Below are 15,376 nucleotides of genomic sequence, written 5' to 3' on the forward strand. Positions count from 1 at the left end.
TCCAAGAGAGAAAAGAGATTTTTTTTTCCTTATAACCAGCATCCATGTAATTGCTGGGTAAAATGGCTATTTTCAATGAAACTATACATGGATTGTACACATGGAATTCCATCACCATATTCCAGAAACCTTTAAAGAAGTTTCACTCTTCTTTCCTCAGATTAATGGCCTGAACTTACAGTTCTTATCTAGAGAGTAACTCCATTACAGTCTGAGAACATTTGGTATTAAACAGTGCCAGTTTGTACTTTATATCATGAATTACTTGTTTCACGTCCTCTCTTCTTTTATCCTAGAAAGATGCATTGGAGGATGTATCACAGGAATACTGCCTCTCATTGAATTACTTACGGGATCAGCAGAGCTGCAATCAGGTATCGCAGATATGAGCTACTTGTCCAATCATGTTTTATTGCCTCACATCACATCTCAAAAGAGTGGCAGAAGCAAAAGCAAATTAAACAGATTGTATTAAAAGTGATATTTTAATTGGGTCTCATCCATTCATAGAACTTTCTAAAGATTTAGAAACTCCCAGGGGTTTGATCCAGCCTTTGCCAACTATTGTTCTTAAGGAAAACCGGTTACTGTCACCAGTGGCAGGTAAGAGTTATGCTGCCTTCCTGTCCCCTTCAAACACAAACTTAAAAACAAGCCCCAAAACACCTCCACTCACAGTTTAGTGGGGTTTTTTAATTAACTTAGGAATTATTTCTTAAAGGGAAACAGGCTGTTCAGATATGTTTGTTCAGCTATTAATTTGAAATTAATTTCCTTACACAGATCCTTTCTTTGCATCTTGCCTACATGTCGGCCTCTTCTCTTTTTCTTCAAAACTGAGATCAGGGTTACACAAATCAGACCTGATTCCCATGAAGATACTGCTGTGAAATACCCCTGACAGCAAAGACCAGAACAAGAGCATAGACTCACATCCCTGTATTACTTTGCTAAGCTAAATATAGATGACTGGACCAACTCCAATCTGCTTAGAAGCCATTATGGAAATAAAACTTTAATTTGTATATATACTGGGCATAGGGATGATGCATGGAAGTTCACTATCAGAAAAAGTGGTTAGGTCCTGTTATATGACTTGTGCAGACTTAAAACAAAAAGGGAGATTCCCTGATTTTTCTGAAAGCTCAAGTGATCTCCATTTAGCTCTGACAGCTCAAGCAGTTTATGATCCACTCCATGGGACTCTGAACTAAAAACAGTTACAACTTAGCAGAAGCACTGTGAGTCTTCTCTGTTTAACAGAAACCCCACGCCTGACCTGTGGTTGTAGTTTTGACAGCCTGCTTGTACCACCATCAGCTGAGAAGTAAATAATAATCCTCACCTTTATGTAAACTTTAAGAGCTTCCCACACTTCAGCTTCTGTGGGATGAAAAGGCATTAATGTCAGAGAATAATTGGATTCTAATCCTTGCCAGTTCTCAGAAAGCTGGATGGAACATAAGGGAGATCCTAAGCCTCCATCCAGCAGTTCCTTCACTGGGATAAATAGCCTTTCATCTTGTTAACCTTCTTTCATAGTGATCTAGTTACATAAACTTTGCCACAATTACGTACATGTCATCTGTACACAGTAAGGATTCAATAGGTGAATAGAATGAATGCAACTGAAGCTCTCATACTGTCTGTTTTGAGTTTTGAGTCTGAAACACTACTTTGGTTCAGACCAATATGACGTGAATAATTTTCTAAAATGGCTGTTTTCAATGACTATTTAGAATAGAGAAGGAACCATGGGTGAGAATTTGATTTCACAAATCTGGAACCGTTGCTTACACCAACAGAACTACCACAGGTTTGCATTGGGCCCATGTTTTCATGAAAAGAATGATTGAGTCTTTTCTTAAAGCAATGGAGCATAAAGTGTTTAGGAACTTTCATTAGTTAATCAAATCAACATTTATACCTGATTTAATGGGAACATATTCACACAACACATTATTTCTAGCGAAATGATTCAACAAGCCACACGCCCTATTAACTCCACAAACAGCATTATACACACATCTACTTAAATCAAATCTGGTAGCTACAAATGCACCACTATAAATAACTTCTGTCTCCTCCCCACTCATTACCTGGGGAAGGAACAGCAACAAACTTCTGTGTTGCTTTTCTCCTGCTAGTATGACTGTATTGAACAATCAGGCTGAATACATCCCAAGGTGCATCAATGCTCAGTTTCTTTTTATCATCAACAGCCTTTTGCTGATCTGCTGGTATTTGGATCCGTGAATCCAAAAAATGAAAAGCAGTATCAGTCCCAGTGATCACAGGAAAAGGGTCAACAAATAGTCCTTATTGCACAGTTGGTAAGATTTATCAGTAAATGTTGGTTTGCTGATTCCAAAATGTTCTGTTTGAGACATCTCAGATGTGAGACTTTTCTGCCTAGTTTTATTCCTGCCTGCATTCCTGGCAGACTGCCCTTCAGATCAGATTTATGACTTCTGGACTAAGACCAAATTTAGAAAAAAAAGATTTATTTTGCTGCTATGAAGAAAAGGGACCAGAGAAGGGATACAAAAAGATGGGCGATGTGCCCAGTGTGAGAATTCAGAAAAATTGATGTTTTCAGTGACGTTTTGGATAAGGCAATATTGCATTTGTCAGTGTCAGAAGAAAGGGATTTGCAGCAATTGAGATGATGAAAGCCTGAATAAATTTTGTTTCAAGATAGATAAAGAAGACCATAGCTTGTAAATTTTATTCAAAAGCACATGTCAAGATCCAGATATACTGGAAGGGTTGACCTAGGAAGAAGACCAAACTGAATGTGAAACCCAGGGTATGGGCTAGGGATAACAGCGGCATGATTTACAGTGACTAAGAAAGGAAAAAGGAGTGAGAAATATGGAAATAAGAGGGTGGTTTTTTGGCCATGTTGAACTTAAATGACTAGTTGCATGAAGTTAGGCAAAGGGAGACAATCCAAGGTTTTCATTTGGACATGAAGAGAGAAATCTACAGTGGAGACATGTGTGAGGCATTGGCATAAAGATTGTAGCTGAAATTGCATTTGCAAATCACATTGCTCAGAAACAAATTATAGGGAGAAAGAGTAAACAAATGCTGCTTTGTGGAATGCTTATACAAAGCTGGAGGGAGAAAGTGAAGGATCCTCCAACTACTCCCCAGAAGAGCACTTTATGAAGGACAAGAATCAGGAGCGGAGAGAGTCTTACAGTCCAAGGAAGGACAAGACATAAAGAAGAACATGGCTGACTGTCAGCTGGTAAATCAAACAGTATGAGGATCTAGGGTAATGATGATTTCAGCTTCTGATGGTAAAATGATCTTGACTTGTGTCTACCATAGACATGGACAGCAAAAGAGATGGTTGCCTGATATGAATATTTTCTTGTTATAGCTTTTGGCCTTTTGTACCCTACTGTATTTTCTGTTGTGTCATCCAATTTTTGAGGGTCTTCTTCAAAAATAAAATGCTGTCTGCTCTATCTGAATACTAACATGATCATAAAAGTGGATATTTGCTATTGCAATACATAACGTACATTTTGATAATTTCTTCTGGTTTGTTGGGGTTTTTTTAAACACTTGGAAGTAAATGAATGAATTCAGACTTTTTGGAGGCAGAGGGACTTCTATTTAGCTCAAAGCAGAAGAAAGCTGTTTTGGAGACTGAAGGAATAAAATAGAATGTCAAGAGAAACATGGCTAGGAAGAATGGAGGAATAATTAATGTGAAGAGCTTATTGAATAAGTCCAATAGAGCTTTCTTTTGGTTTGCTAAGGTTTTCTTTTTTCTTCACTTTCTTATGCCCAGCTCACAGTTACCCTGCAGCATCCCATAAGCTCCCTTTGCCCTGCTCCGAGCACAGCTGCACCCTGCAGTAATAAACCAGAATTTTTCAGATTGAGCAATATTAAAAAACCAATAAAATTCCCTTCTTTCACTTGTTTTTTCTGCCAGATAGACCCATGAAAATCTTATCTGCATTGTTTATTGAGTCTGAAGGATTTTGCTGCTCATAAAAGACACCCCCTTAGACCATCAGTCTCTGCTTTGGTGTACTGCTTTGGTGTCTCTGGATTGGCGGGGGGCTGAAAGTGACATCAGTCTACAGGGCTTTAGATCTAATGCTCCCGTGTGCGTCAGGTAATCCAATTGAGTTCTTATATGTCGACGGACCCAGAGATTTATATTGAGCCACTTCCTAAAAGCTGACTCTTATTACCTGGCGGGTGAACTACTAAAAAAAAAGAAAAAAAAAAGAAAAAAAAAAGAAAAGGAAGGCATGTAAACAGCCTCAGCAGACATGACGCCCTCAACTTCAAACCAGGAACTGCTAGGCTTGGCTTGCAAGCAAGAGAAGGAACCTTACTGTTTACTTGCTTAGCCATTTGCCAGACCGCACAGTGCTTAGTTACGAGATATAAACAAAGCTGTAGAAAGAGAGAAAGGAAGAAAGAGAAAGAAAGAGAGAAGACAGAAGGAAAGAAAGAAAGAGAAAGAGAGAAAAAACAAGAACAGAAGTCCAGGCAAGTCCTGAATATGTTTAATGTGACATTTACAACCATGATGATCTAAACAATCAGTATTGGGCAAAAATATAGAAGATTTCAGACTATTCTGGATGCAGCATCTGTCCAACTTGTACAGGTAGGTTCTTAGGTATTTCTCTTAATCTCATTATCAATTAAATAAGTATTAAAGCATTCATCTTGGCTTTCTGCAGCAGTATCTAATATTTAGTCTGTGATTTTTTTACATTAAAGCTCATTTCATTTCTCTCAAGTCATTAGCTAATTCTCATTAGAAGGCTGCTTGCTTGTATGAAAAATGATAATATAGAGTTGGTCAGATTGTGGTCCGGAATGTCAGTGCTCAGTCCCTCCTGCCTTCTTCTGGAGTTAGAAACGTTCACCTGTGACAATTTCGTTGATAAAAATTCAGAGTACCTCAGCCTATTTTTATTTTCTATTGAAGTCAAAGGAATAGAAGGCATTAAATTGTTACTGCTCTTATGGCAGGGATAAGTCTTCATTTGTATAACACAGTTCACATGATTCTGGAAAACATGTTTATGTTATTTATTCATGGATTTATACTGAGTACTATTATTTAGGAATCAGCACTGAACTCCAAACACCAGAAAGACATGTCTCTAGTGATTATAACCTGGGACTAAAGACTCTCAATTAAGAAACTGGTTTCCTAATTTCTTCTCTACTGCTCTCTAATGTGTTTTTAGACAAGTCCCTGCATTACAGTTTGCAGTTTGTAAAATAAAAGCAGCCTTATTTTATGGAAGTTTTTGCATATGCTTTGTAAACATTTCTGATTTAGAAATTTCTAGATGGAAATTCCAGAGGAATACAAATAATGGTAATTTTTTATCTATTTACATCTAAAGTGGATCACTAATGATAGCAAACTGCACCATCCTCAGTGATGTGGTGAAACAAGGCACTGAGACTTTCTTAGGTGATAGAGCCAGTCAGCATCAAGATCAGAAGCTTTGAATATCTCTCTACTGCAAACAAAGGCATAACTGTGACACTTTCAGGACTCAAAAACTAGCTTTAGGGTACCTGTTCAACACATTAACAATAGGCAAACCACAGCAGCATTGACTACAGTAGGGTTAGCTGCTTGAGAAGCAATGGAGAGACTTTGGGAAGCCTGGACAGTATAGGCTAAAATCTTAGCTCATCTTTAATTTAGGACTTCATTCTTCTTTGGCACCTGAACAAGCTAGAGTAAAGCCTGCTCAGGTTCTTTTACATGTGTTGTGGTGCTACCTTTTAACCTCAGCATCAGCACATCATTTGACTCTTCATTCCCAGTTCCTATGTCTGGAATGAGGCTGCCTCATTGCAGAGACTTACATAATGACTAAAAAAGGACATAAGCCAATAAACATAAAAGAGAAATACTACTACGGTGCTTGAGTTCTACTGTCCTACTATTTCTGGCACTGCAGCAGCAGACAGCATGTCTTTGAAGCTTCCATCTTTGAAGCACTAGAACGTAGATTATGTATTAGATGTATTAGATTCAGTTCTAGGCCGCCAGTCCATTATGCTCTCTTGTAGAATGAGCTTTTAATGAAAGATGCATGAAAAAAATAAAAGAGTGGCAGTAGCTCTCTATCACAGATAGATATTCTATGAGGTCCTTGGGGTTTGACGTCAGCCAGCGTGGAGGCGATAGGGCATATAAGCTTAGCAAGAACAAACATAGCACCACTTTCTTTTGAATGCAGTTATCCAGTGAGATGTTTTTATACATTTCTACTGAAAGAATATCTATTTGCAAACTGACTGCAGACAGTGTAATAGTCTCCTCTGAAATTCACAGGTAGGTTCCCTTTGAAGTAAAGAGGAAATCAGAATTTGGACCTGTAAGTCTGATTCTGTAGGAGGCTGAGTTCTTCTACATTTTCTTCTGGCATCAATACCATTTTGTGTCTTTGAGTAACAATGCCCACGGATCTCGTAATAAAGCCACATCTTTTAACACCCTTACCACTCAGCTCATGAAATTCACTACAGAGAGGCACATAACCACACTGTTCAGGAATCAGATTTCAACTTTCTCCTTCAAAGATTAGACTTTTTAAAGACTGGCCCAACCCATGAGAAGTTTATGATTTCCTAGCAATGAAATTTGGCTCTCTTCAGCAATGAAATTTTATCCCCCTTGAGTGCTGAATACTTTGCAATAGTCTGGTTAATTCTCCTATTGATTAAAGTGCATGTTTCTAGAAAGGAAATAAAATAAAGAAATTTACATTAGAAGGTGACAAAATATCATATAATGAAGGCTGTATCATTACAGCTATAATTTCTGTGGCATAATCTTTCTAAGGAAAAGTCATGCTTTAGCAACAAGGCAACTCCCTTATTGACTTGTCAGTGTTTACATATTTGGCTCCGCCTGTCTACTTTATTTGAACAGATTTTTTTGACATCATTTTAAGTGTTTATTCAAATTATAAACCCATACATTTCCACCCCATATTTCAGAGAGTTGAATATCATACTTAATGAGATTCATCTCTCTGGTATGAGGAATACAGTGTATTCTCTCCAAAATTATAATAACAAGTGTACAATGAGTCAGAGTATAAAATTTGTATATGGAATATATATGAATAAATCAGATTATGATTTAAATTAATTTTAAATTAGATCTTTCAAAAATGTGCTCTTTTCAGTCTCTTCCAACTTTTCATGTAGCTAAAATTTATTGGTATTTTATGGACAAGCAGCATTGAAATATAGTAGGGTATACTTAAGCAAAGTAATTAGTAATTATCCAGCTTTTTATCCAGTTATTATGCTTATATTTCCAGGTAAAAAACATGTTGTCATGAATGATAGCATGTATCAAGAACTGACTTTAAATATCAAGAACTGACTTTAAACACATTAAAGGGTTACTGTATTGGCCCTAAGATGAATTATATACACAAGAAGCTCAGAGTTTAATTTAGACATTTAAAGTCTAAAGTACACAGTGAGGGCATCTATTCTCCCCAGATTATTTCCTTTTTTTTTTCTTTAAACTATTCATACAGTTATGATTAAGATATCATATTACATTTATTTTCAATATAGTTTTTTCTGTATTTCCCATAAGATTATCAGTAACAGTCATTAGTTTGGTGATAGCAACAACATTACCTTAATTCAATTTTAACTACATTTTAATATATTTTGAGAATTTACTGTTTGAGAATTTACTTGGGTTTTCAATTTTAAATGTTACAGATGAATAGTGCCTATAAAAACAATATATTTAGTTGTCATTTCGTAGTAAATAATTTCTATACTATATTTTTGGTAAGCTTAATTTGTCTTATGGAAGAGTACTATTCTTCAAAACCAAAATATAACCTGAAGTATTAAACCAGAACTGTCATCAACACAATAGATGCAGTCAGACCTTACCCAAAGCTCACAATTACAGACTGAAATGATCATCTTCTTTCCTCTGTAGCCAATTGCACGTTATAGTTTTGTGGATTGTTATGAATCAGATGCAAAACAAAACAGGTTTGGGGCTCTCACTGACAGACAGTTTGGGCCCAGCTTTCAGTGCTTCTTCAGTATCTCCTAACTACTTAGTCCTAGTTATCTTGGAGACGAACACCTCTCAAAATCTCCATACAGTATTCCTAATTACGGGGTTTGGATTACTTTTTCAAACAAGCAAACAACATGCAGCCTTGAGCAACAAAAGATTGTGATCCTCATGTGAAAATTGTTCATTTAAGAATATTTAAGTGGTGTGAGGCAGAACTATTTCACTGATCCCAAACTGTCTGTAGAGACCCAGAATTAGTTTAATACATATGTACTATGCAATAATCTTGTGCCTCTATAAAAAGCAAGCCCTATCTTCCCATTTCAATTCAGAAATGATTCTGTACATCAAATATTTAATCTGTATGCATACTAGGATAATTTTCAATTTCAAAAATGTCTCTACATTCACATTTATATCATATTTAAGTGCATAAAGGAGATCAATTAAGTATCTTCCTGGAGATACCTCCTACAGAATGTAGAGAGGTGAATCTGGCCCTGGTTCAGGTTCGTGCCAAATGCTGTCCCTGCCACCTTGACTCAGGGAAGTCACAGGCAGTGAGACTGATGCTAGCTGCATCCGTTCCTTCTCCTCCTGTGACTACAGAAAGTGTTCTGCCTTCGTCATGTCACATCAATGTACTGCTAGGCTTGGGACAGACTGTTCATAAATTCTGTAAATTTACTTTGGAATTATCACTGATGATTTCAAAACTATAGCTCAATCCAAATGTTAATATTGGCCCTATTTTTAATCCCCCTAATTTTTTATTCTAAGTTTGATTTATTGCACAGCAGGTCCTGAGATAGGCTGCAAGAACTTTTCTTGGGGTATTTGGAATTAAAAAAGCATTTGTCTTGCCCTTAGTCAGATATTATTTGTCTTTTAATTTACTTCTAGTCTTCAATAAATTTTCAGGCCCTTTTGATGAAGTTTCTGAACTCTTGTGTCATAAAGATGTAAACATACAAATTCATCACTGGGCTACTCTTAAACATAATGCACTTCAAAGCAACGTGTTACTGTAAGTTATTAATCTTTGAGGGGTGGAACCACAGAGGAAAATCAAGAGATAGGATAGACAGACTGATTTTATCTAGGTCGAAGTCCTCACCTGGGTGTGTTCAGAAGTTACATTACTTGATATGTTAATTAACCCATTGTCCAGCACCTCATGTCAAGTAAAAGGATGCTGACTAAAAATGCATTTTTCTAGCTGCTTTTCATTCTAAAAGATCTCTAAGAATTAGGAAGTCTGTCTTGCTATTCTGTCTACTATGGACCCCTTTTCAGCCCTTAAAATCAGTCTATTAGCCCTCCAACACCCGAGGAAAATGTCACTTCAAGTTCCCATCTTTCCTGGCATTTGATCAGCTTAGATTTGAAAGCAGATTGCTTGACATCTTGCAGAATAGCACCTGACATCCTCTGGCTAAGTCCCTTCTTCCAAAAAGTATTTTTCCCACTCCATCTTGCTGCCACTGATACAAGAAGTTTTGCCTTTGGCTATACTGAAGTAGGATTGGGTCCTCTTGGTTTTGGTCATTTATTTACAGGAGGTGTTTTTAGACTATCAGGCAGCACCTGAGGCCTAAAGGGGACTGCTGGACATAGCTAAGAAATTGGAGTACAACAGCTGAAAGGGATAGAAGGCTAAGAAAAATAGTGTATCTAGAGAAAGTTGGCTAAAGACCATCTTTTTATAGACTTGTGTGTAGTTTTATTGGTGTGTCCTTCAATGCAGCAATAGAAGAAACAATTCCTGGTCTCTAAAGTTGCCCCTGAAAGTGACTGATGGAGATTCAGATACTTGCACACAGCGTAGTGGTTAAATTAAGTAAAATCAGTATCGGCCAACTTCACGTGTCTTCATGTGCAGTGGGTTTACACCAGCTTACATGTATGGTATAAAATAGACAACTTTTTCTGGATAAAGTGGTGCAAATGGAAGAGGTTACGCTCCAAGCCCCCTCTCACTTGCCTGTCAGTACAAGTCTACACTCATAGTCTCTTAGCAAGGTTAATGGCTGAGGTTAGCAACCTCTCAGATCTGTCAGAGGACCTGCTTATGGCCTCTCTCTGGCTCACTCATGTCAAAATCAATTAATCACCTCTAGTAGAGGGGCTGTGATGGGCATTTATGTCCAAACCATAAATAGGCAATACACCTTTCTCAGACACAACTGTTTACAAAATCTACATCTGTTTACACCCTTCAACAATTTAAAAGCTGGTTAAGTTTCCAGCTAGGTATTTTGCAATATACAGATAGAGTAATGAAGCAGAACTGGATGTTCAGTCAGAAGAAAGACAAGACCTCTGCAAGAACAGCTTCCAGGCAGTAAAAATTGAAAGGCATTTCTGGTTTGACAGAAGCCTTTCCAGTTCACAGAATGCTTGGTTCCTACCCAATGTTAATCCTTTGTTGTTGTTGGTTTTGTGTTTATACACAAACTTTTTGCCAAAGTTCCAATTCCAGTTGTTCTTCAGGATGCTCAAATGGGGCAAATCTGTTCTTGCTCCATGCCTTTAGAAGTAGACCAGAAACAAACTTGACCCCATATTTTCAAAACCTAAATGTGATTTCTCCTTCCTCACCATCTTATTCGCTGCTGTGTCCTATGATCTCCCTTTTTCATCTGTTTTTTCACCATCATCCAGGTAATGGATTAAAACTTTCATGCTATAGAAACTGATTCTACAGCTGAACCAACTCCCCAGTAATTTCCCTCAGATAGGCTTGCGTGAAAGGGCTGTCATTTAGTTAGGAATCCAGATGCTCCATTCCTCTTGAGGATGTTTAATTCACATGACTGTGTTTGATAAGGGAAGGTCAGTTTCCCTTCAAAAGTAATAGTTTTTAGCTCTTTTGTTGCCTTTATACAGTCAACAAAGCAGCAAAAGTAAAGATGAAGGTTGACAAAAGCCAAGTTGTTCCCTTACATTTTACTAAATAAGATTGCCAAATCTAATAAAGCCAAATTGCCCGTAAAGTGAACCTGGCATATGAAATTACTAATGTGTGATACTTATTAAGTGTTAAATTCAGATGCAAAGCTGTAGTTCATTATCTTTTATAATCAATTCAATTTCTTTCATTGACCCTAGATTTCAATGACTGTTTGGATGAAAGCTTGCACGTATGATAAAACAAAATGTACCAAAATAGAATAAAATAATTTAGAAAGAAATGTGATAAACAGGTGGATGTTTGTGGCAAAATGACGGGTTAGCCTGACCTCAGTGTACCCTTCATATCTGTGCAAGAAGAGTAGATTAAATTCTTCCAGGGGAAAATCTATTGACTTCAGACAGTCCACGTAATGAATGAATGTGTTGCGAAGATTAGAACGGGGAGGATATTTTAGGCTAATTTGCCTATTTGGATGGCACTACCTTCTTCCATAGAAGTAAGCAGAAGATTTGTCTTTGACCTCAGAGCATGAATTGGCACTGAAAGCCCTTTGCTACTTTTTCCAGGCACAAAAACTGTAACCTCTATATCCTGGCCAAACTCCAAAGTGGGTGATTACATTCTGCTGCTCTAATTTTTCCCTGCAGGCTCAACTAGATCTAGCATCATTTCCTGATGTGTAGTGTTACTGTGAACAACCAAGTCCCTTTTTGCAAGGTTATTGTTAACTTTTTCCTCCTTGCCTTCTAATTTGTCTGCTTTGCCTTATCAGTTGTAGTTTGTTTGAAGGTCAGAATTGTTTGGTTCTGGATCACAGCTTTTGTTAAATTGAGAGAGCATGAATGGTCTCTCAGTGCTACAATGTGCAGTGCTACAATGATAACAATATCTTTATATCACTTTTACTCTCGTATCATATACATAGCGTAGCCTGGCTCTAAAAGGAAATGAAATGTATTTTTTTCCCCAAGCACTCACACAATTATATTTTTTGTCAAATATCACATCATGCTGGTCTTGAAAACCAAAAGTAAAAAATACAGCCCCAAATTACAGGGCATTCTAAGTGTGTTTAAAAATCAGTTGCCAATTTGCTTGTAAAATAACACATCACTTAACTCTACATTGCATTAAAGCAATAATTTATTACACTTTAAAGAGATTATGATTTCCGTGGCCATACAATCTAATAATTTTTGGAAGAAGTTTGCACATCATTGCTAGCAGAATTCATTTAATTCATACTTAGTATTGATCTGAGACATTACTTTTACTCTTAGAAAAAACATTCACTACAGAAGTTAAGCAGCTCTGGTGTAACTGCTGATTTCACTTTGGCTCTATAAAGCTGTAACGCCTGCACTCTGGATAATTGTTTATTGAGTAACTTAAGCTAGTTAGAAATATCAGCACTGAAATCACTTGGTGTAAGCACTTCTATCTAAAATAGAGGATGCAGTGCTCCTTCCTCCAGCACGGTCTCAAATAAAACAGCACTAAGTACAGTCTGGTGGATTACCCTTATGGAGAAGCCACACAGATTCTAGCTCTGGGGATGTGAATTGATTGCTTAGTCCCAGTACCACAGGGTTAAGTGAAATGCTATCACAGTAATTTATTATTAAGAGAAATGGTGATGGCTTAGATTAAGAAGATTTGTCTGTCTCTTCTAATTAAGGTTAGGTTCTTAAGAAGCTTTACTATCCTTTGAAGCTACAGAGACTAAAATTAGGACTCTGGTTCTGTTTAAAATGTCACTAGGTTGGTCCATAATCCCGTAGTGATTGCAGCAAGGGATCATTCTTCCAACACTGGGATTCCTTGTTTGGAAGCTAGTGAGCCAGGACAAGACGCCATGAATCAAAGTTTGAGTAGTCTATTAATCAGCAACAAGTTGGTCCTGCAGAACATGATAATGCTCTTGCAGTGACCCCTCGAAGACTGCATAATAAATGGGAAGCTGGCAAAGAAATCAGCTGTAGACACAGTAAATTCTATTGCAGGCAGAGAGCAAATGGTAGCAGCAAGTGGGCTGTGTACAGAGGGTGAAGAAATGGTTAGGGGGAAGGTCTGTTTTCAGGCGGTAAGTGAAGTCATTTTACAGTGGCATTTATAATCCTGTATATGACAATAGCATCCTAGGCTCGGTATCCTCACTTGGTGGTCTACAGACAATGTCAAAACCTCAAAGCAGTAGATGGATCACTTCCAACTTTTCTCATTATGCTCCTATTTACACAGCATACAATGAACCTATAGAGCTCAGTGCTACAGGATAGTAACAGCAAAAGTGTAAATAAGTTCAAAAATTTTTAGCAAATTTTAAGCTTGAATTCAGTTTTCCTTACAGATGTGTAGACCTAGAGCAGTTCTGCCTAGATTAGTAAATTACAGAAATGTAAAACTGGTGAAATGGAAAAATCAGACCCATTTATGAAGAACAAAACCTTCTTTGACAATATTTAGTATGAGAAAACATTCAGAGGAAAAGAAGCATTGATTCTTCAAGTCACAAGTCAGTTTCTAGTTGGCTGGGACTAGGACAATACTTTTCCAACAGGTAAGACATTAAAATATAATTTACTACAGGATGCCTTTCTCTAAATGATCTGATGCTGCATTGCAGCTGAGACAAAACAGGAAGAGTGTGTGGACCAACATTCTTCTGCAGTACGCCAGGTCTTATGTACCTGTCGGATAGTGTGGACAGGTGTGTGCTGGGAGCAGGCTCCCAGGCTCCCAGGACAGTGTGCTGGGAGCCACTACATTGCTATGCAGCAGCTCACAGAGGGAATCATCTTTTAATTTGGTTTAGTGAAATAAAGCAAGCTTATATGTATATTTGTATGGATGTTCGGAGTTCGGAGGTCTCAGGTATCTGACCAAGAACATTTCTCATCAATGAATCCAGTAAGAGTCTACAAGTTTTTACTGATCAATCTGCTGAGCAATGAATGAAACTCAATTGCTCGGTTGGACTGTGTTTATAAACCTTTCAGGTTACAGTGCATCTCTTCTGCTTTGCCATTCTTCTTCTCTTAGATTAACTCTGTCATGTTTTTATAGACAAGAGCATCCAATTAAGCAGCAAAATCAATGCCCTGCCATTCAGATAACCACTCACAAAGTCTGAACAGCACATATTCATGAAGGATCTCCTGAGTAAAAACTATTTGCCCCACAGAATCTTGTGATTGGTTTCAAATGATTAGTAAAAGGGCTGAAAAAGATTACAGGAAGTCACTTAGTTCAGTCCCCTTTATTTACTCTTACTCAGATTAAGATAGGGACGAACAATACCTACCTTTTGTGAACAAAGAAGCAGGGTGATTCCTAAAATATTTCTTATTGTGAGAAAAGGGTACAGTTGTAATCAGTATGGTTTGCTTTGAGCACTTCAGTGTACTTCAGTGTGTCCAAAACCTGGTTTCTATTGCAGCAGGCATGAGCAGTTCCTGTGTGACACTGGCCGAGGTCCTGTGGGCAAAAGGAAGCCCTTTGGAGGAAGAAGAAATATGGGCACTCTTGTACCTGGCCACAATGCAGCTTCTGGAGGACCTTCACAAAGGTGAGGTGAAAAGTATCCTCTTATAGTTCTTACTGTTGGAAATTCATTATTGAGTTATTTTAGCTCTTTAGAGGTTTGGGGTGGGGGGGTGTTGAGACAAAAAGCACTAATGGCAATAATAGCATATTGCTGCTAAAAATGAGAAATCTTTCAGTGCTGCTGGGATTACATGCAGACTGCTCTGCCTACCTAAGAGATTGTCACACAGTTTTGGGTTTTTTTCCAAATTACACATCAGATATTAGTTCATCTCAGTACAACTATACATGATGGAACAGGATAGAAGAGTCCTTCCTAAAGTCTGAATAACATACACACACAGAAAGTGCAGTGCCAGCTAGGATCACGTCCTTCATGTACTGACAGAGGAGGGCAGGCAAATCCACATGGCTCCTCATTCAGCTGGTAGGAGACTTTTATCCTTGATCATAATAATGTGACTTATCATAATGGCTAGGCAAGTCACCATGATGAATGCTTGCCAAGAAGGCCAGCTGTACAAGGCAGCACAGCTGAGCAACCTGTCACATTTTGAGAACCATTTATGACAATGGATATTCCTTTTGAGGGGAGAATGGATGAGGTGTGTTCTTACCTCATGAGAATGTAGAATCAAAATAGAAGATGCTGAAAACAAGTGATGTGTAACTTCTGCTATAGCTGGAGGGGTGAATTTTTATTACCAACTAGTTTTTAATGGACTGGAATACTATAGCAAGTTGACTATACCATCAGTTCTCTATTATCTAGTGTAACAAGAGGATAGAACAGCCCAGACAAGACAGGCACCAGGAAAGTGCAAAGGAGTGCAGCA

At 37.7% G+C, this 15,376-nt stretch overlaps 1 protein-coding gene across 1 annotated transcript in view; it reads left to right on the top strand.

Moving 5' to 3' along the window:
* FRMPD2 (FERM and PDZ domain containing 2) overlaps nucleotides 1-15,376 on the top strand; it is a 60,346-nt gene that overhangs the window by 1,769 nt on the left and 43,201 nt on the right. The window contains exons 2-3 of the mRNA XM_075506594.1: nucleotides 511-603; nucleotides 14,434-14,562. Coding sequence (XP_075362709.1) covers nucleotides 511-603; nucleotides 14,434-14,562 — 222 coding nt within the window. The remainder of the gene's footprint in view (nucleotides 1-510; nucleotides 604-14,433; nucleotides 14,563-15,376) is intronic.

The sequence above is a fragment of the Mycteria americana genome, chromosome 6, assembly GCF_035582795.1.
Source record: "Mycteria americana isolate JAX WOST 10 ecotype Jacksonville Zoo and Gardens chromosome 6, USCA_MyAme_1.0, whole genome shotgun sequence".
Lineage (NCBI taxonomy): Eukaryota > Metazoa > Chordata > Aves > Ciconiiformes > Ciconiidae > Mycteria > Mycteria americana.